The 22,987-nt window shown below is 41.8% G+C and overlaps 1 protein-coding gene and 1 long non-coding RNA gene across 5 annotated transcripts in view; both read right to left on the reverse strand.

The window, feature by feature from the left end:
* Positions 1-22,987, reverse strand: part of LRBA (LPS responsive beige-like anchor protein) — a 567,920-nt gene that overhangs the window by 411,757 nt on the left and 133,176 nt on the right. For 3 of the 4 annotated variants that reach the window (XM_053251991.1, XM_053251993.1, XM_053251990.1), the window contains exons 31-33: positions 22,070-22,200; positions 960-1,038; positions 517-650 (exon numbers count right to left, since the gene is read on the reverse strand). In XM_053251991.1, the coding sequence (XP_053107966.1) occupies positions 517-650; positions 960-1,038; positions 22,070-22,200 (344 nt within the window). The remainder of the gene's footprint in view (positions 1-516; positions 651-959; positions 1,039-22,069; positions 22,201-22,987) is intronic. The other variant, XM_053251992.1, reaches the window with a different exon arrangement.
* Positions 11,985-14,017, reverse strand: LOC128325984 (uncharacterized). Its single transcript, XR_008307779.1, has 2 exons — positions 13,970-14,017; positions 11,985-12,375 (listed from the first exon to the last, which is right to left on the reverse strand). It is a non-coding gene; the product is annotated as an uncharacterized LOC128325984 (long non-coding RNA).

The following is a 22,987-nucleotide window of genomic DNA, read 5'->3' on the forward strand; positions in this document are numbered from 1 at the left end:
GAGAAAAATGGATGGAGGATGTATCTTATGTGAGGCTAGGGCATTAGAGTCGAAGTCCCTGAAAAAGGATGAAAACTGGACTTAAGACCATACATGGTGTTTCATGTGCAAACTATGGTTTTCAGGATCCCCATTCTCAATGGGGATCTTGCAACCCCAAAAAAGGTGTTCTGGAAGATTGAGTGGCCACCCCAAGCAGTTTTTGCCATAACACAGGGGTCTGCAGCAGGAACAACAAATGACATCCTTTCCCTCTCTATGCTGAAGCATCTTATGTTCTAGTGGCTTCCGATTCCATACACAAACCTTTCAAAATAGCCCCCCAACTGTGGGCACTCAACAGGGTTAATAACAGCATTTTCATATGATTTCTCTATTATTTAAATATTTTATTGTACGTAAAAGTAAAATGAAGACTGAAGCTAATGTCCAGTGTCAATCTTTGGTCATTTTCTTTTTTAAAATTTAAGTATTATAATTCTTAACATTAGAAAGCATTAAAAAAATGAAACTTACTTGTACCTTCTATCAGTAGCTCTTGCCCATGGCTACCCAAAAGAGTACGAGATAGAAAAGGAGCAAAATCCACAAATATCTCCCTCAGAAGAGGGGCAGCCTTTTCCAAAGCATGTTCTAGTCTTTCTGTAATACTAAGAGACAGACAAGGTTAAATAAAAGAATAACTCAAGAAGCTAAAATTCTGCAAGGAGAGAAAAGATGCAAAAGTACAAAATGCATCAACAGGGTGATGCCCAGAAGGGTGGCTAGACACCACTGTTTTATTTCTATTTAAGTTACAGCAGTAGCAATAGAAATCTAAAACTTCCTTATGACCTCACATGAAAGAGCACAATCCAATCTGAAGTGTAGGTTGAATTCGATAATTACTTAAATAAATAGGAAAGTGATATATTCCATTTCAAGCAAGTTATAAGCTTTTTATTTCCAAAAAAGAATACCTCATGTTTGAAGCAGAATCCTCAGGAACACTAGAAACTGTAGGAACAGATGGTAATCTTGAATTCGATGATCCACTGCCTGCAGGGGGGGGAATTTTTTTTTAATACAACTTGAATAGTATTTGAACCTGCCTTTGAGTCAGATAATTTGTCTTATCTAGTCCAGTATTGTCTACTCATGACAGGGGCTCTCCAAGTCTTCAAGGAGGACTCGGGGAGCCTCTGTCTTCTCAGACTTGCTACCCAAGGCCTTTTAAACTGGAGATGCCAGGGACTGAACCTGGGACCAGCTGCATGCATGTGCTCCATCCGACTGAGATATGGCTCTTTTCCTATTGGCACAGGAAGTGCAAACAATTGCATCACAGAACTAGGAATGCATACTCAAATTCCAAGCCATCATTTATTAGCTTACCCAAACACACATATATAGAGAGCCATCAATCTCAGTATTACTTTTCATATTTTTTCTGATTTACATTATGTGCCTCCTTTCCTCTCTCGTTTTGCAACCAATGTGATGCTGCTGAGCAAAATGATCCCTGTATCAAGGACCGACTTTTCTCACAGTTCCTGGAATTATACATGACCTAGGGTGCCACTTGGATCATGCCAAGTAAGCAAGTCATCTGTGCCACTTCTAGTTATGAATCAGGAGGATACTGTACTATATAATATATGTTTGCCTTACATTTATATTTGCTGAGGTTTTGTTATATATATATATATATATATATATATATATATATATATATCAATTTATGTTAGAGGAGTTGGATGCGGGGGTAAACAGGCAAGGTGGCAGGAGGGAAAGGGCAACTGGGAATGTCTGTAAAACAAAACAAAAACCTTTCAATAAAATGTTAATTTTAAAAACTAGTAAAATAAAGCAGTTTTTTGGGATATTACTACTACGGTACGATTTTATTTACTACTACAGATAATTATAAACTGCTCTTCAACCAAAGTTCTCAAAGCAGTTTACATAGAAATATACATGAAGAAGATGGTCACCTGTCCCCAAAGGGCTCACAATCTAAAAAGAAACATAAGGTAGAACACCAGCAACAGCCATTGGAGGGATGCTGTGCTGGGGATGGATATGACTAGTTGCTCTCCCCCTGCTAAATAAGAGAATTGCCACTTTAAGGCGATTGAGTAAGTCAATCGCCACTTTAAGGTACGGAGTGGAGAAAGTGGATAGAGAGAAATTCTTCTCCCTCTCACACAACACTAGAACCATGGGTAATCCAATGAAATTGATTGCCAGGAAATTGGGACCAGCAAATGGAAGCAAATGCCTGGGGAATAGCCAACAGGAGCTGGACAATATCCAGTTTGGCAAATGTCATCCCTTAAAGTGCGAGGGTGCAGAGGATTCAGATAAAACAGAAGGGGACAGAGCAGAACCACATTAAGAGCAGACAGAAGGCTGTGCCAGCTGGTCAAAGAGTCAAAAGAAAAATAGCATACACCGGGGAGAGATTCAGCATCTAGGTGCTTTATATGCCAATGCCGGAAGCCTCCAAGCCGAGATGGGTGAGCTGGAGAGCTTGGTTGCTAACACAGAAATAGATATAGTGGGCATAACAGAAACATGGTGGAACAGTGAGAACCAGTGGGACACTGTTATCCCTGGATATAAACTCTATAGAAAGGACAGGGAGGGGCACCTTGGAGGTGGAGTAGCACTGTATGTTAAAGAAGGGATAGAATCTAACAAGGTAGAAAACCTAGGTGGACCCGAGTCCTCCACAGAAACCCTGTGGGTGATAATACAAGGTTTGAAAGGAAATGTGCTACTGCGGACATACTATTGCCCTCCGGATCAAAATGCTGACAGTGACTGGGAGTTGAAGGAGGAAATTAGGGAGGCTTCAAGGAGAGGCAGGGCAGTAATAATGGGTGACTTCAATTACCCACACATAGACTGGGTAGATTCACAGTCAGGTAATGACAGAGAGGTCAAATTTCTAGATACTTTGAATGACTGTGCCCTAGAATAGTTGGTCTTGGAACCAACGAGAGAGAAGGTGACCTTGGACTTAATCCTGAGTGGCACCCAGGACCTTGTGCGGGATGCTATTGTCACCAACCCTTTATGGAACAGTGACCATAGTGCGATCAGATTCAGCATACATGTGGGGAGAGAATCACCAAAGAAGTCTAACACAGACACTTTGAATTTCAGAAGAGGAAACTTCTCCAAAATGAGGAGTATGGAGGAAAAGCTGAAAGGGAAAATCAGAAGAGTAACTTCACTCCAGAGTTCATGGAGTTTATTCAAAACCACAATACTAGAAGCCCAGTTAGATTGTATACCCAAAAGGAGGAAAGGTACCACTAAGTACAGGAGGATGCCAGCATGGCTAACAGGTAACATCAAGGAAACCATAAAAGAGAAGAAGACTTCTTTCCAAAATTGGAAGGCCTGTCCAAATGAAGAAAACAGGAAGGAACACAAACTCTGGCAAAAGAAATGCAAGGTGGCTATAAGGGAGGCAAAGAAAGAGTTTGAGGAACATTTAGCTAAAAGCATCAAGGGGAATAACAAAAACCTCTTTAAAACCTCTCCTACAGGAGAGCCCTTAAAACCTATCTGTTTGGCCTGGCCTTCCAAGGTTTTAAATGATTAATTGTTTTACATTGTTTTAAATTGTTGCCCTGATTTCCACGGTTTTTAGCTGCTTAATTGGTTTTATTGTGTTTTAATAGTTTGATTTTAATTGTTAATTTGTTTTAATTGTTTTTATCTTGCTGTAAACTGCCCTGAGCCATTTTGGAAGGGCTGTATACAAATCTAATAAATACATACGTACATACATACATACATACATACATACATCAGATGCAGGAAACCTGTCAGAGAGACGGTTGGACCTTTGGATAATGAGGGAGTGAAAGGGATTATTAAGAGGATATGGAGGTTGCAGAGAAGCTAAATGAGTTCTTTGTGTCTGTCTCCACAGCAGAGGATACTGAGAATACACCTGTTCCTGAAACAGGCTTTTCAGGGATGGAGGCTAAAGAACTGAGTCAGATAGCAGTGATGAGATAATGTTGTAAAGTGTCTTGAAAAACTGAAAACTAGCAAATCACCAGGGCCAGACAACATCCATCCAAGAGTCCTCAAAGAACTCAAATGTGAAATTGCCAGCCTCCTTGCTAAAATATATAACTTATCCCTGCAATCAAGCTCTGTACCGGAGGACTGGGAAGTAGCAAATGTAACACTGATTTTCAAAAAGGGATCCAGGGACGATCTGGGAAATTACAGGCCAGTTAGCTTAACATCCATTCAAGGTAAATTGATGGAAAGCATCCTCAAGGATAAAATTGTAAAGCACATAAAAGAACAGGCCCTGCTGGGAGAGAACCAGCATAGCTTCTGCAAAGGTAAATCTTGCCTCACGAACCTTCTGGAGTTCTTTGAGAGTGTCAACAAATGTGTGAATAAGGGTGATCCAGTTGACATAGTATACCTGGACTTCCAAAAAGCTTTCGACAAAGTTCCTCATCAAAGACTCCTGAGGAAACCTAGCTGTCATGGGATAAGGGGACAAGTACATATGTGGATTGCTAACTGGTTGAAAGACAGGAAACTGAGGGTAGGGATAAATGGAGAGTTTTCAAAATGGAGGAAAGTAAGAAGTGGGGTCCAACAGGACTCTGTACTTGGACCAGCGCTTTTTAATTGATTCATAAATGATCTCGAAGTAGGGGTAAGCAGCGAGGTGGCCAAATTTGCAGATGATACCAAACTCTTCCGGGTAGTGAAATCTAAAACGGATTGTGAGGAGCTCCAAAAGGATCTCATTAAATTAGGGAAGTGGGCGACAAAATGGCAAATGTGCTTCAATGCTGGCAAGTGTAAAATGATGCACATTGGGACGAAAACCCCCAACCAAGTATACATCGATAGGATCTGAACTGTCGGTGACTGATCAAGAGAGGGATCTTGGGGTCGTGGTGGACAGCTCATTGAAAGTGTCCACTCAATGTGCAGCAGCTGTGAAAAAGGCCAATTCCATGCTGGGGATCATTAGGAAGGGGGTTGAAAATAAAACTGCTAATATTATAATGCCCTTATACAAAACTATGGAGCAGCCACACATAGAGTACTGTGTACAATTCTGGTCACCACATCTTTAAAAGGACATTGTAGAACTGGAAAAGGTGCAGAAAAGGGCAACCAAGATGATCAGGAGACTAGAGCACCTTTCTTATGAGGCATGGCTACAACATCTGGGGCTTTTTAGTTTAGAAAAAAAGACAACTGTGGGGACACGTGATAGAGGTCTAGGAAATCATGCATGGTGTGGAGAAAGTGGATAGAAATTCTTCTCCCTCTCACATAACACTAGAACCAGGGGTCATCCCATGAAATTGATTGCCGAGAAATCTAAGACCAACAAACAGAAGTACTTTTTCACGCATAATCGACTTGTGGAATTCTCTGCCACAAGATGTGGTGACAGCCAACAACCTGGATGGCTTTAAGAAGGGTTTGGATAACTTCATGGAGGAGAGGTCTATCAGCAGCTACTAGTCAGAGGGCTATAGGCCCCCTCCAGCCTCGAAGGCAGGATGTCTCTAAGTACCAGTTGCAGGGGAGTAGCAGCAGGAGAGAGGGCATGCCCTCAACTTCTGCTGTAGGCTTCCAGTGGCATCTGGTGGGCCACTGTTTGAAACAGGATGCTGGACTAGATGGGGCTTGGGGCTGATCCAGCAGGGCTGTCTTATGTTCTTACAAACTTCCCAGCCTCTTCGAAGTTGTTTCAGAAGCTGATGGCATGTCCTAGCACAATTTCTCAGAACTGGCAAGGACAGGCAGCATTGGCGGAGATGCTGGTTAGGTGGCTGAGCAACTAGTCATGAATTTCAAGATGGGGTCCTTGACCTCAGGCAATGGTGCCTTTAATTCCAAGATGAAAGTCCTTACCATGTCTACCACTTGAATTTGGTATGACTTGCTCTCTTCTGTAGGTGAGCTAGATGGAGGATGTGCTGCAATTTCATTGAGGGTAGGATGACCCAGAGACCAGCCTGGCTACCGTATTCTGGACCAACTGCAGTTTCCGGACTACATACAAAGGCAGACCCACATAGAGCGCATTGCAGTAATCCAGCCTAGAGGTTACCAGCATATGTACCACTGTTTTGAGGTTGTTCATCTCAAGAAGTGGACACAGCTGGCATATCAGCTGAAGCCGATAAAAAGCACCTCTGGCCACTGCCTCAACCTGGGACATCACAGAGAGCTTCAGATCCAGAAGCACCCCCAGAGTGAATACCTGTTCCTTCCAGGGGAGTGTGACCCCATCCAGAACTGACAGATCAATATCGTCTCTCAAGTATCGACTCCACCCAATAAGTATCTCCATATTATCTGGATTCAGCTTCAGTTTGTTATCTCTTATCCAGCCCATTACTGCCTCCAGGCAGGTGTTTTGGGAGGTTATGCCTTCTCCCAATGAGGCTGACATGGAGAAGTAGATTTGGGTGTAATCAGCATACTAATAACACCATGCACCAAATCCCGATGATCTCTCCCAGTGGTTTCATGTAGATGTTAAACAACATCAGAAACAATATGGAGCCCTGAGGGACATCATACGAAAGTTCAGATTTAGAAGAACAACTGTCTCCAAGGGACTCCATCTGGAATCTGCCTGAGAGGTAGGAGTGGAACCATTGCAAAGCAGTGCCTCTCACCCCCAATCCCCTCAGACGTTCCAGAAGGATACTATGGTCAATAGTACCAAAAGCCACCGAGAAATCCAAAAGGACCAACCGAGTCACACTCCCTCTGTCAGTTCCCAATTGGAGAATATCCATTAGGCCGACCAAGGCAGACTCCGCCCCATAGCCCTCGAAAGCCAGTTTGGAATGGGTCTAGATAATCAGTTTCCTTCAAGACCGCCTGGAGCTGGGAGGCCACCACCTTCTCAATCACCTTGTCCAGCCATGGAAGATTGGAAACAGGCCGGTAGATGCTCTGAGGGATCCAAGGCAGGTTTCTTCAGAAGCAGTCTAATGATTGCCTCCTTCAGACAAGAAGGCATCCTGCCCTCACTCAGAGAAGCATTTATAATCTCAACCAGGCCCTCTACAACAGCCTTCCTGTTAGATAGTATAAGCCATGTCAGTCAAGGACATAAAGGTTGAGTCTCTGTTATTAGGAGCTTGTTAGATCCCCCCCGATGTCACCCTCCATCCCAAGGGGTGGCAGTCAGCTGACATTGATGATGTCGATGTTGATGGAAATGGCAATTTTGGCATTAATGGGTGGCCTAAGAGTGGTTTCGAAGAATGCAACTCTAAGACTAAGTTCTCTGCTGTTTTAGGTTTGCCTCAAAAAGGCTAAACCAACTTTGCAGGCTATCATGTTATGCCCATCTCCTAGAAAAAGCATGCATTCACTCTGCCTGTCAGAAGATGGCAAAGTACACCCACAAAAAGCACACTTTAAAAAGGTTTTTTAGCACCCATTAGACCAACAGAGAGGGGCAAGGCAAAGGGGGAAACTGAAAGACAGACCATAGTCAAAGCCAAGAAATCACTGAGAAGAACAAAGGGAAAACAAAATCCAAAGCATAAGCTGTAATACTGTCCGTAGTAAAGCCATGGGGTCAAGAAAAGTTTATGATCACAGGAACATCTCTCACAGGATGATAGATAGGTAATAGATAAGAGAGAGTAAATCCTTCATGATGTGAGCACCACAGTGGTCAAGAAGGAACTGAGGAGAAAGGCACTCTCCTGACAAAAATAACTGTTGTGCCATATGCATGATACAGCGGAGACAAAGGAGCATCTCGAAGGGCCTGGAATTCTTCTGTAGGGTTCACTGCGCAGGCACAGAATCCAAATTGTGAGGGAAAATGGATCACTGCAAAGATCGTTAGTACAAACCTCTCTTTACACAGGCTTGTATCAAGCATGACAGACACTAGGTGTGGGCTTTTAGAAGTTCCAATAGGGCCATTCCCTCCCCCCCACTATGTGCAGGCAGCCAATCCAGGGGCAACTGCCTCAAGTAGTACAGTGGTTGGAGGGAAGGTCTTTAATTCCCAAACTAGAACCGGTACGTGGGAGGCTGGGCAGGTGGGGAAAGCTCTGGGATGAACTACAGGATGAACTACAGATATCCCTGCACCTTTTCCCAGTCTCCCCATGCTATTTAGCAACCCAGAACCCATCCACTCCAAACCACTGTACTACCTGGGGCAATTGCCATGGGATCAGTTGCCTCCATGTGGTAGGGGGAGTGAATTGTCCTGTTGGGGCTTCTCTAATTTCCAAAAGCCCATTCCTAACCTATGCCGGATTTAGATTTGTACACGCAATATATATCCTACACTTAGGGCTGGTTCAGACAATCAACCATCTATGGTTCATTTGAATCAGGAACATAACCTGAAGCTTACTGAAATGGCATACTCCTTTCCTGCCCCTCCCAACCTCCTTGGGTCTAGCAAGAATTACATTTACATTATGAATTGCCATGGCTGCACATCCTGTGCAAAGTTAGAACTGTGGTTTAATTTCAGTTCACAGATTGGCATATGAAACTAATCTGTTTCACATTCAGGTTTGTGATCCAGAGTTAAACCACAGTGTATGGCTTCAGATGAGCCATGGTGTAAATCAGGATTGCACATATACTTCAGATGTGTCCATATACTTCACATCTAATTTTAGAGGTCCACTATCATCCTCACTAACTCTTAAGTTGAACCAGAAAGGAGGGCAAGCTGTTTACTGAGCCACAGAGAGAGAGCCAGCCTAGCCAGTCAGAAGCACTGGTGCCAGAGAGCAGGTAAAGGCTGTCAGGAACCAGTCCCAGCCAGCTGACTCACAAGGGAGAATTTTGCTTAGTCAGCTTTCCCGCTGAGCTACAAAGCTGACTGGGTTTTAAGCTTTAACTTTTAAAGCAAGAAGTTAAAGAAAGAAAAAGGGAAAACTCTGGTAGTTTAATGAAAAGACGAATATCTGGTAGATTAAGTCACTGCTACCAAGTCACTTTTCAAAGTTTTTCCTGATGGGGCTTAAGTGACTGAAAAGCCCCATTTCACTTTGCTTCCCCTTGCTAACAGGCAAGTGTATAAAAAAACACTGCTCCCCTGTGTATTTGCCTGCACATGGAGCTAATGATAGCTGGCTAAGCTCTTTTGATGATGCATCTGCACTAAAGGAATTCCCTCCTTCCAACAACCCACCCACCCCCCTTCTCTTGAGTTAATAACCAACTCTGGGAGGCTTGTAAAAAATACAGAAAAATATTTTATTCAATTGCTATAGACTGGTTCATCTGAAGCTTTGGCTTTTTGGATACACTCAAAAATGCTTAGCTTGGATTACAAGAATGTTTCAGAACGCCCAGATCTTTTTTAGATGCCACACATTGAAATCTTAGTTACTTAGTTACAAAGAACAGATATTTAGGAATTGCAAAGAGTACACAGAAAGCAAAATAATTCCTAATGCAAAGTCTGACTAAACATACTTCCCCCTATGCTAGTTTTCCAAAGCCTCAAAAACTTTGGCTTCATTCCCCCTTGAAAAATCACCAAAAATCCTGGCAAGCTCAAGTCCCTACAACTCTCTCACCCTGAGAGATTGTCCTGCAGCATTCACCACGCAGGAGCAACCTTCATGCTTGGCACTGCCTCTCCGCACTCTCTTCTTCTTCCTCCTTCCTCCTAGCATTCTGCTCAGCAGCCCTCATGCCCCACAACCTGGTGGACTGGTTGGTCAAGACCTGGAGTCGCCAGCCTGTCAGTCAAGGCCAGAGATTCACTTCCTGTTAACCCTATTAGAGTTGGGAGGCTGATCACTACAGGGGCTTTTAAACATTGGAACCATATAGCTACAATGCCTGGAGAGAAACACCAGAAAAAATAGTAAAATTAAAGCAATTTTCACATCCAAGGCAACAGCTTTCCCACATCCTAGACACAAAGTCCAATTCCTGTCCAGGCCAATCCTGGCAATATGGCAACCCTAGGTGCAACAAATAACGATTTTAACAATTAAGTGTTATAAACATCTTTTTAGTATTGGATAATGTCTTCCTCCATGGCATATGACTTGAGATGTTTCAAGTCGCAGGCGTTAAAATGATGGTTCAAAGCCTTTCAGTGGACAGTACCACATGGATATTTGGCAATTTGAGGTGTGCGGAACAGAGATGTTTCCCAAAACAATACGAATGGCAGACAGACTTAGCTACAATACAAAACAAGAATCCCACCCTCTTTCACAAAACAAGCAGCCTGAAATGTACACATGAGCCAACTGCTTCTCAAGAAATCTATACGTATGTTGCTTATGGCAGGAAGGGATATCTGGATCCTGTTATAAACATTATTGCTGCTTTACATGACCACCTGAAAGTAGTAAGACTGAAACCAGAGGTTCCCAGTGAGTGCAAAATCCCAGGAGGTGTGCCATCTGAACCTGTCAAACTTCGGTTCCTGCATGGGTTCCTGACTTCCACCCCATTTCCACCCAAGACAGTGCACCCAACATCAAATGTCGGTGACAAGGTGGACAGAGCATCTCAGGAAGTCAAGAACTGACACAAGAATGTGTTTTGAGAGTTAAAATTGTGTACTTCATACCTTCACTGAGAGCATAATGTCAAACTTTGCCTAGGGCATACAAATGCCTTGCCACAGCTCTGACAGTACTATTTAACAACAACAACAATTTATATGCCGCTTCTTAACAAAAGTGTCCAAAGCAGTTTACATAGAAAGGGTGGGGAGGGGAGAGGGAGAGAGAGACAGAGACAGAGAGACAGAGACAGAGAAATGAATGAAGATGGATCCCTGTCCCCAAAGGGCTCACAGTCTAAAAAGAAACATAAGATAGACAGCAGCAACAGCCACTGGAAGGGTACTGTGCTAGAGATGGATAGGGCCAGTTGCTCTCCCCCGCTAAATAAAGAGAATCACCATGTTTAAAAAGTGCCTCTTTGCCTAGTTAGCAGGGATAAGTAAGTAGTAAGACTGGAACCAGAGGTTTCCAGGGCATGCACACTCCCAGCGAGCATGCCATCTGAACCTGCCAACCTTTGGTTCCTGCACGGGTCCCTGACTGTTTCATCTGGACATGGTGGTTGGTGAGGGAAGGAGTAACTACAAAACTACATGATATTTTGTTCACATTGATTAATAAATGAACCTGCTTCAAATAAAAGAGAGAGATCTTCGAAATCTATTTGCTTCTCAGAATCACTGCTGACATATCTGAAGGTCCAGCAAATAAAATGGTCGAAAGAACAGAGAAGTCTAGCTCCATCTAGTCCTGGAACTGTTCTGATAGTTCCTTAAGAGATAGGCAACATTCTATTGAGCATTTAATTGTTGTGCAGATGCCCTTGCATGCTGCTGTGCTGTTCTCAATAGGTGATGGTAGCCCTGTGTTGGCTGACATAGTTCCTTTACAAATGCTAGTCACTGTGGCAGGTGTTAAGGAACCTCTATACTACAGATACCAGGAGTTTCAGTTTCATCCTATGAAACCGAAGTCCAGGAAATTTCGGACCGACAAAAGGAAGTATTTTTTCACACAGCGCATAATTGATCTATGGAATTCTCTGCCATGGGAGATCCTTTGCCATGGGAAATCTAATACAGAGATTTCTCTATTAGGCGACATAAAAATTAAATCAGTGGAATGTGGTGATAGCCATTAGTTTGGATGGCTCTAAAGGGGGCTTAGACAAATCTATGGAGGACACGTCTATTAATGGCTAGTAGTCTTGTGGCTATAGGCCACCTCCAGCCTTAGAGGCACAATGCCTCTCAATACCAGTTGCAGGGGAGCAACAGCAAGAAAGAGGGCATGACCTCAGCTCTTGCCTGTGGGCTCCCCAGAGGCATCTGGAGAGCCACTGTGTGAAACAGGATGCTGGACTGGATAGGCCTTGGGCCTAATCCAGCAGGACTGTTCTTATGTTCTAAACCATGGAAAAGCACAAAGCCTAAGTAGAAAATGACACCCATATTAAGGAACTGAAGCTGAAACAAGGTTTATTCTGTCATGAAGTTAGAAACATTTTGTGCAGTGGAAACAAGTTTTTGTGCAGTTAAGCTTATGGAGTTTAGTAAGGAAATAAGTAGTTTCTTACAAATAGGAAAAACATAGAAAATAAAGATGAATACTGTTTCCTTTCAATCTTCATAACCTTAAACAAAAAGCATAGTAGAGCCTTCCCTTACACTCTCATTCTTCACAAGGCACTTCCATTTTCCTGCTTCCTCTCTGTCTCTTCCTTTTCACTTACTTCCTTCATTACTTTCCCTCTTTTTCTCTCTGTTCTTATTTTCCCTTCCATCTTTCTTCCCATCTTTCTCTTAGAAAATTCTGGTGTAAAAGGATGCTGATGAATGGAGATGAGCTGAACCTGCCACTCATGCAATAAGAAATAAAGTTTAGAATAAACCTTGGGCTCCAACACACCAGTGTGCACAATGTTTTCCATGTCAGTTAATGCCTAAGTTAGCATTTGAACCCAGGCCGAACTCCTACCTATGGACAATATCAGCATCATTTGTTTCACAGAATCAGTCAACAGAATTCACCATTTCAAAATTTGTTACTGACTTCTCGTATGACGATGGCACAGCTGAATAGCATCGTTATAGAAGTCCTAGCATATACTATATGTTAGGACTTATATATATATATAGTATATATTATTGCTAAAGGTTTTTCAATTCTGTAGTGATGGGAAGGATTTCAGAGGGGACTAGATCTCACTTAGAGCAACTGCTGGGAGTATAGGACTTTTTCCTAACTACACTCACAGACACCAGCAGAAGAGGAGAAAGCTTTGTTCTGTTTGATTGTTCTGTCCCAAGAATGCCCTGAAGAAGCAGCTGGCTGAGAAGCTTCTGGGGAAATGGGAAGGCCACAGCCTGGAGACAGCAGGAAGATCCCTGCCTATGACTAATAAGATAGGGACCAGTTCAGTTAGATGCATGGGGGAAGTTATTTTCCTTTATTGTTTTGCTTGAATCTGAGTTGCCTAGTTAATGAAAACTCTCTAACAATATGCTTTATGAGGAGACAATTGTTCTTATTGCATACTCTTGTTTTAATCTATAATAAACCTGTAGAGGATTTTAGCTCAGCCTTTGTTTCAAAGCAAGCCCAGGTGGGGGGGAATAAAAATGCTGAATCATTCCTTCCATGTTTGCTTAACAAAGGCTGTTCCTTTAAAACTTAAACTGTTCCTTTTAGTAGCCCAATTGCTGCTGCCACGCCCACTTTTTAACAGTGTGGGCAAAATTCCAGAGAAAAACTCTCCCTCTCTTTACCAATGGAAAACATACCAAAAAACCAACAACATTCCATATGCAGATTACATGTGATGAGAAAATCCGGTAGAGTTGTCAAAATTGAGACACGTGTTGCACCAGAGTAAAACCCCTTTTCCTAAATTAAAAATCCACTCAGAGGCAGACTGCTTCAGTCTGCGGCTCTCTCAGCTTACAGGTCAAAGGAACACTCAGTAACTACAAGAATACTTCATAAAGCACCCTCAGATGATATTTGGGTGGCACACTTTAGAAATCGTAGTTCCCCAGTTGCAAAGAACATAAATGTAAGCAGAGGAGAGAAACACATTTGAAAGTCTACAGAGACTTTTGCAATGCCCTAGTTGGAAAGGGCACTGGTTCAATTTTCCTTCGCTTAGTTACATTACAGATAAAACACAACAGACCAGTTGTAAAGATCTGCAAAGCACACTAAAGTAAAAGAAGAAGTCTAACACGAGCTAACTAACAAACTGTTCCCTAGACTAAACATTTTCCCGAAGCCAAAGCCCCGGCTTCTTTCCTGAACTCACCAAATCCATGATAGAGACTAGGGATGTGCACAGAACCACGCACGGGAGGCTTGAAGGTGGCGGGGGTGCTGCTTTAAGAGCAGGGGAAGGTACACTTATCCCTCCCACCATTTCCCCCCCACCAACATCCGCTTTTTTCACATACCTTGTAGAGACCTTAGGCCCCTACAGTCCTAGCTTCCCAGGATTGCAGTCCTCTGGGTTGCTGCCATTGCCTGGCCAGCCAACCTGTTGTTTGCCTTGCCTGGCAAACAACAGAACCCCTTTGTGCTGTAAGGCCCTCAAGGACCCGCCCACCGTGTGCTGAGTGGCTGTACCCTAGCCTGTCAGGACAGGGTTCACTTCCGGTTAACTCTTTAGGTTAAGGGAGGACCGATTGCTAACAAAACCCTTGGTGAAGTGTGCTACTCTTTGTTTTGGGTCTGCCTTAGTCACATCCCCCTAGAGGTGTAGGAATGCTCAGCCCCTTCTAGGCAGGGTTTTGCCACTTTACTCCCTCTTCCCCGGAATCTTATATGGAGAGAGTGGTTTGTCTCACATTATTTTAATGTGGTGGCAGCCTACTATGAATCCCTTACAGTCAAGGATTCACCCCAGCCTCTGGCTCTGGTATGAGCTATGACAAATTCACTTAAACTTTTACTTTCATTGAGATAGCAAAGTCATGTAGATGTATTCAAAGCAGTACGTAACAGTACTGTTGACTTTAGTCCTTCCAAATTTCCTTTGTTGGCATTTTGACAGTTGTGTAGAATTACAGCCATGAAATGGTCAGCATACAGCCTTGCCTGGAATGTTTGTGCATGATCCAGAATTTCAACACCTATTTTTAAAATGTATTAAATCTGTGTAAGATTGACATTACCACCATCACAGACTCCAAAAGGGAAACCAACAAGCTCAAAAATCTGTTATAATGAGTTTTCTTGCTTTTAAGTTGTTACCAACCCTGACCCTTCAGGATGTGACACTATAAATCTAAGCACACTATTACGTTTTTGAGATACGAAATCCTGATTCTGGATATTTAGAGTCAGCAACACCAAGTTTTTTGATTACTCTAACTAGCTAGCCATTTAATGGAAAATCTGACATACTTCCAATTAAAATGGAAATTTCTTTGCTGAAATATAAGCTATTTAAAGCAATGTTTTCCTATGCAGCGAAAACCAGCTGAATACAAGCAGCAGTGCAGCCAAGGTTCTCAGGCTAGTGTCACTTAAAAATGAGAAGGCAGTCCACCAAATCCTGCTGTCCCCAGCCCAAGTCCCAAGTAATGCAACCTTTTAGGGCTGCATCTCAGTGAGCATCTCAAAAGATTGTCACTGAATTTGTCACCTCAACAAAGGCACTGGTTTGCCTAACTGAAATATTTAAAACCATTGTCTGTTTTAAAAGCCAGATGTACCATCTATAGGGTGCTGAAATTAAAATACATACATGTATACTGCCACATGAACTGAAAATCTACACATGACTTCCCCATCTTTTGTTGTATTCTATTTGTGAATTATTCCTGATATAGTCTTTGTAACTTTTTTATTCTGTCAGAAAATTTTAAACCGTATTCTTCAGAATATTCCCAAATGTACAGCAAAATGCTCTAAGAGTCCCATAATCTCAGCCTCTTTAGAAACTGCTATTCAAAGAACAGATTTCTTTCAGCCAAACAAAGGCGCACAAAAATTGAACAAAAAAATGCCAGTTATGTGTTACTCCACAAGCAACTTCAAAAAAACAATTTCATGTAAATCTCTTTGGATAAATAAATGAAATGTAGGTTTCAATTGAGCTTTCAATTTAAGAAATGGTTTTTGTGCATTTAGGAAAAAAGATTTCAGAAGCATGTTTTAATCTAAGGCACACATGCAAGTAAGTGCAGTAGCTACTTCAAACATGTGGAACCAAAGTGACTTATCTCTCTTATCCTTTCACTGATAAACTGGCTCCTTCAAACTGACAGTTTTACAGACATTCGCAAGGACATAAAAGAAAATGCAAATAGATCATCTGTCTAGCACCCTTCTAGTGAAAGCTTATTGTTTATTCAAGGTCCCCAAGGGTCTAAACAAATAATGTCTCTAGCAATAAACTGCCCTTAAAAGGAAGTGCTGCTCCCAAAACATTGTTTTTGAATGTACATATGCAAAGAAAAGTGATACCTATAGTGCAGTTTAATGACAAGGCTACAGCTACTAGAAAACTGTTTATTTTTCCTCCCTCTTCCCTAACTGAGTCCAATATTCAGAAACAAAGGATTTCTATTTAAAATGAATATCTAGTGAGATAATGATTTAGTTACCCCTGCTAACTAAGCAGAGAGGCACATTTCAAAGTGGTGATTCTCTTATATTTAGCAAAGGAAGAGCAACTGGCCCTATCCAACCCTAGCACAGCATCCCTCCAGTGGCTGTTGGTGTTTACTTTGTATCTCTTTTTTAGATTGTGAGCCCTTTGGGGACAGGGAACTATCTTGTTTATTTCTTTATTTGTCTATGTAAACAGCTTTGGAAACATTGTTGAAAAGCGGTATATAAATAGCAGTAGTTCAGTTACTGAAATAATTCTAGGGAAACCTACTAGGATTCTGAAAATAAATGTATAACAATAGCAATAGCAATAGCAATAGCACTTACATTTATATACCGCTTTATAGCCGGAGCTCTCTAAGCGGTTTACAATGATTTAGCATATTGCCCCCAACATTTCTGGGTACTCATTTTACCGACCTCGGAAGGATGGAAGGCTGAGTCAACCTTGAGCCCCTGGTCAGGATCGAACTTGTAACCTTCTGGTTACAGGGCGACAGTTTTACCACTGCACCACAAGCAAAGATTAAAAGTATAGATAACTTCTGTTCAGGTGCATAGCAGGTCTGGAATGCGTCCTGGGACAAATAATGAAGATGGGCTCATGCCCCACCCCACTCCTCCTTTGGAGAGACACGAGTGGGGAAAACTAAGAGCCCGCTGTAGCTCAGCTGGTGGGCCCCCCTCTCTCAGGGGCCCAGGGACATTTCTCCCCCCACCCAGAGTGTGCAATTGTGTTTTTAAAATGATATTTCCCCCACACTGAGAATACTATGAGGCCACCAAGAAATTAAAAACCTACAATAAAAGTCGAGTAGCACTAAGAAAGCAAAGCGACTGTGGGAAAGAGTCCCTGTTGGTTTTCCTGAACCTTTCAGCAGTGCTCAGCATAATTAACCATGCTATTTGTTTGGATTATATCTTGCGTTGAGAGTTGTAGGCACTGTTTTGCAATTGTTCTGTTGCTATCCAGACAATAAATAATAATACTAATCTGAAGTGTGATAGGCCAGTAGCAGAACTGCCATACCAGTCACCTGGTGGGCTGATTTTAAAAAGCAGTGTTGGGTAACTGTTAAGCCTGGGTACCCCAAAGAACACTGGATCAGACCTGACCCGATCCAATTGGGAAAACTGTCAGGAGGACCAATATGGCCCCCCAAACTGTCCGATTGTGCTGAAACTCTATTGGAATTCAGACACAACAGTGGGGAGTTCAGTCAGGATCCAGCTGTTGGGTCAGTAGTAGTTTTGATAGTGCCTGACAGAGAGAACCTTGTGTCAGACACGCCTGTCAGACAGACACAACTGCATAGCTTTGTAACTGTAGTTTGGCACAGTGGTGCTACTGCTCCACAAGGTTCTATATTGTTCCCTTTGCTGTTTAATAATCAGCGTGAAATCACAAGTTGGATGCCATCAATATGCTGACAACACCTAGTTCTCTCTCTCTCTCTCTCTCAAAGGATCACTTTGGATCTGTTTTAGTGTAACTAGTATGATCTCTCTAAGGAGAGAGAAGTTGCGACACTATCCATTCTCTTAGTAAGACTGTAGCCTTACAGGCTTACCCCTTCTGGGTTTAGCACATTTGTTTCATGTCTATGCATTTTCCTTTCGTTTAACTTGTAACCCTGTAGAATCAAATAAAGTAAACCCACAACATACGTTACAGAATTCTCTCACTTGTGTGTATGGAGAATTACTCTAATGTTTCACATTTTCCACTCAATCACATTTATTTATATTTAATATATGTGTATACAGCCTACTTCCAAAGTCTAAAAGCAGTTAACCAACAAAAACATCCAAAAATTTAAGAAAAAAATCAAAACATATACAGAATTCATTTTAAAACTATTTAAAACAATGAGACAGTAAACATTCAACTAAAGCCAAGCAGAAAAGGTATTTAGTTGTTTCCCAAAAGCCATTAGGGATGGAGCAGCTCTAATTTCAACCTGAAGTGTGTTCCATAGCCCTCAGTCAACCGCAGAGAAGGCTCACTGCCAAGTCACTACCAGACAAACTGGTGGCATCATCAGATGAACCTCCATTGACTATCTTAATAGGCAGTGGGGTTCATAATGAAGATGAGGTTCTCTTAAATACCCTGGACCCAAGCCAATAAGGGCTTTATAGGTAATAACCAGCATTTTGTATTTTGCCTGGAAACCTACTGGTAGACAGTGTTGTTCTTTCAGAACAGAAATAATATGGTTTATTTGGGACATCCCAGAAACCAACCTGGCAGCAGCATTCTGCACGAATTACAATTTCTGGACTATATGCAAAGGCAGCCCCATGTGGAGTACACTGCAGTAGTCAAGCCTGGAGATTACCAGCATGTGCACCAATGTTTTAAGGTCACTCTCTTCCAGAAAAGGGTGCAGTTGGCAAATCAGCTGAAGCTGATCAAAAGCACTCCTGGTCACCTCCACCTGAGGTCTCAGAAGGAGGATTGGATCATACATTCAAGCAGACATTCAGGGAAGCTGACTGATGAAGGTGACATGAAGAAATATATTTGGGTGTCATCATGTGCTGAAAGCATCCTGCACCAAATTCCCTGATGATCTCTCCAGAAAAAACAATTATTTAAAACTATCCTTCTTACCATGCCTCAATTCCCTGGGGTGAAACCAAGATCAGGGGGCAGCAAAACTACTATTTAGATCATATATATATATATATATATATATATATATATATATATATATATATATATATATATATATATATACACACACACACACACACACACACACACACACACACACACACATATATGTGTGTGTGTGTGTTTACGCGCACACGCACATACACACACACGTATGTGGAGGGAGGAAGTGGGGGATTCTACAACATAAAAGGACCTCCTTATCCACAGAAAATGGGCCATGTCACAACCATTCACCACAGCAATACTGCTGCCTTATCTGCTCTGAACTCCTACTTATCAACCTAGGAGAGTGATGTTTAGCCTGTTCTAGATAAAGTCTCACTCCTCCTTACTAGATTTTCAGTTTGGGAGTGCTGCTTGACCAAGCTTTACTGCCCAGGTAGTATCAATAGCTTGAGGTCTCTTTTATCAGCTTCATCTAGTCTGCCTGCCCATCCGCATGTTCACATATGGACAAAGACAATTTGGTCATAGGCATGCTCTGGAAACATGCAAAACTATTTCTTGCTATGTGAAACACAGGGCTGCCTCTGAAGCTACAGCTGATTGAAAATGCAGCAATCAGAATCTTAAAGGAGAATTACTGCTGTGAACACATATGCCATTATTATGTGTTTCATTGGCTAAGAGTTCGATTTCGGGCTCAATTCAAGGTACTGGTTTTGATCTATAGAGCAGGGATTCTCAGCGTTGGGTCCCCAGATGTTATTGGACTTCAACTCCCATAATCCCCAGCCAAAAGCCACTGGGCCTGGGGTGTATGAGAGTTGAAGTCCAATAACATCTGGGGACCCAACATTGAGAATCCTTGCTATGGAGTATCTGAAAGTATCTAACCCTTGCTTATCAGTTAGTTGGCAGAGGCCCTTCCTTGGGCATGGGTGCCCTGGGTGCCACCATTTGTTCCCAACATTAAAATTCATTTTTTAAAAAAAATCAGTGAAGGGGAACAGTAAGTACTAATCACTGCTCAGTTGTTTAAAAGAAAAGGATCTCTAATTAGTCTGTTTGCCCTTCCCAATCCCTTCAACCTCCCCAGATTGAGCCTGGTAAGTTGATATAGGAGTGTAGCCTTTTATCCCTCTCTGGTAGAAGTCCTGTGAATGTCCATGTACCTGGGTGCTACTACCTTCTAAGGTTAGGAGAATAGTTAGCAGAGATAAGGTCTTTTCAATGGTGGCACTGAAACTGTAGAAATCCCGCCTTAGACATATTCACATGACACCACCTTTAATATCTTCTAGAAATCATGTAAGTCCTGTTCTCTGCAACAAGATTTTTAATTAGATTTGACTACTTTTTTATGTTGCCTGTTCCCCTTTTAATGAATGTTTAAGTTTATCATACAAGTCTTATTTATCAAAAAAATATTTTGACATACATTAGAAATATTGTTTTGCTAATTATAACCAGACATTTCAGTCTATCACACTTCAATTACTTCATTATTATTGCCTAGATTTTACTGAAGAAAAGACTAATGACTAATTCATTATAAGCATATAATAATATTTAAGCTGGATCTAAGATGGTCCATTTTGTAAGGAAAGTCAAAATGGTCCCATGCTTTTGAAATGTTACTTGCTTGAGAGCAGGAGGCATAGGAATATAGGAAACTGCCATAAACTGAGTCAGACCATTGGTCTATCTAGCTCAGTATTATCTACACAAACTAGCAGAGGCTTCTCCAAGATTGCAGGCAGGAATCTCTCTCAGCCCTATCTTGGAGATTTATCTGATTTAGAACGTAAACGCTACAAACACTGCACTTCACAATACTTGTTGCAACCCGATCACCCTATCGCTCTCTTTAAGGAGAAAAAAGTCCCTTTCCATTTATGGGAAACAAGGTGGCGCTTATACCATCAAGTACTACCACTTAATGTGGCTAAGCCATGGCTCCCAGAGGACCAGCAAGAGTGCCCTAAAATCACCTGCAAACAGAAAGCTAGTGAGCTAGGTAAAACATTCAGGGAAACCCACTCACATTTCTTAAAAGAGTGTGTGGTAGCCAAAAGAGTGTGGCAGGGAGTAAGCAAGCTGTTAGAGTGGCCTGATTCGGAAAAACAGACTTGGGAAGAACTAACCTCGGGTTTGAGCGACAGAACCTCCTTTCGAGGTCCCAGAAAGAAACCTTCAAGGAAACGGGACGGAACGGGTGCCCTCATACTAGGGAATTGGAACGTTCCCCTTCTCGTAATCAGGTCAGTAAACCTGTAAATCTCTTCTGGAAAAGTTTGTATGGTTATGTGCAAAGAGACAAGTGTATCTCTTCTAAACAGCAATGGGACAAATTGTGGAAATGGACGTTGGACGTAACCCCCCCGATTACCTGATGTGCCTTGAAATCCCCCACCCCCGAGTTACAGTACTACCTGCATATACTTCATCACCTTGTGAGTTTCCAAATCCTTGTGTGTAAATCTTTGTAGATATATCATGTACAAACAACCACTTTGTATATCATTGTGCTTTGGCAACGTACTGTATGCTTTGGTAGTTTGTTGGTTCAATAAAAAAAATCTTGTCCTATTAAAAAAAAAATCTTGTCCTATCTTGGAGAAGCCAGGGAGGGAACTTGAAACCTTCTGCTCTTCCCAGAGCAGCTCCATCTCCTTAGGGGAATATCTTACAGTGCTTACATGTGGTTTCCCATCCAAATGCAACCAGGGCGGACCCTACTTAGCTAAGGGGACAAGTCATGCTTGCTACCACAAGACCAGCTCCCTGGCATGTATGAGTTCTAGTTCCTGTTTTTATGTGGATTGTGTAACGTTAAAAAAAGGAGAGACTTAGAAAGGAGGAGATGTGCAAGCTGATTTTGCATAGAACTGTATACCTCTCTCTCTCTCTCTCTCTCTCTCTCTCTCTCACACACACACACACACACACACACACACACACACACACACACACACACATACGTTTCATTGCAGATGTTACATGAGCAGTTTAAGGACAGGAAAGAACTGGTGTTTTCTGTTTTCTTGCAAGAAGATATAGCACAAGAGTACTCAGGGAAGGGCACATGTGTAGATCCAAACTCTGAAGCAATTCAGACATTACAAAGAACAGTAATGCAAAACAATGTATTACTGGCGTTGCTTTCTGACCCACCTGATCTTTCCATCTAAAGCATCCAAGCTTATTTTTTCCAGGGGAGGGACAGAGTAGCTGAACCACAAATATGACAGACAGCATATTTCTTTGCAGTTTTGTTTTTGACAAGTTGTTTCCATTTCTCTTCACTTACCAGGAGATCCTCCCATTACATCTGGGGCTTGAGATGAATCCAAAGAAGAAACCACACTGACAGCATTCGTGGGCACATTAATAGTAGCTGTAGAAGCTGCCACTGATTTCTTCGGTGCCACAACTACACTCCTGTAAGGAAAAATACATACATTAATGAGGTTTTCTTAATGAGAGTTGATCACCTCTTTAAATGATATAAGATATTCAGATCTGCAAACAATTCAGTTTGCAGTCAGATTTGATGGTTCACATATTACCTTATCTTTTGCCAGGCTATTGTTATGAGAAGTGGGATATTGTTATGAGATGCAGGTTTTATTTTTTATTCCAAAAGAATAGTCAAAACTACTTTGGGATTCTGCAATCACCACTGGAAGCAATGCTATTTCAAATAAAGAAATACATTTGCTCAAGGTATTTATTTAAACTGAAGCTTGCTTAAAGAGATGCAATACGTGAGTGCACTGTTTAAGTCTGACAATATGAAGACACTTCAGTTCCTAGATAACTCATTGCAGAAGTGACTTACAAAATCAACTCCTAAAGTGTATCAAAACATGAGATGATTATTCAAAACTGAATATATACTATTTTTTATAACCTGTGTTTAGGGCATCAGGGAAAAGAATTATCTTGTACATTACTAAGACATAATTATGACACACTAATTTCAATTAAACAGTAATGCTTTATTCCAAACACCTAAAAGGCCCAGTTATGCATACGCTAAAGACACTTTTAATTGCAAGTTAGCTCCATAAACATGCAAAATCCCAGCTAATGAGCTAAAGAGTACAGCTGATATATTGTGCATTCCCAAAGCAGTGCTTCCTTTTAATTACCTGGTGTTAACTATAAGCCAAAAGTCTTCAACATTCAATTTATTTAATCACATCTTCTGTTGAAGTACTCTAAG

The sequence above is a fragment of the Hemicordylus capensis genome, chromosome 5 (genome assembly GCF_027244095.1).
Source record: "Hemicordylus capensis ecotype Gifberg chromosome 5, rHemCap1.1.pri, whole genome shotgun sequence".
Classification (NCBI taxonomy): Eukaryota; Metazoa; Chordata; class Lepidosauria; order Squamata; family Cordylidae; genus Hemicordylus; species Hemicordylus capensis.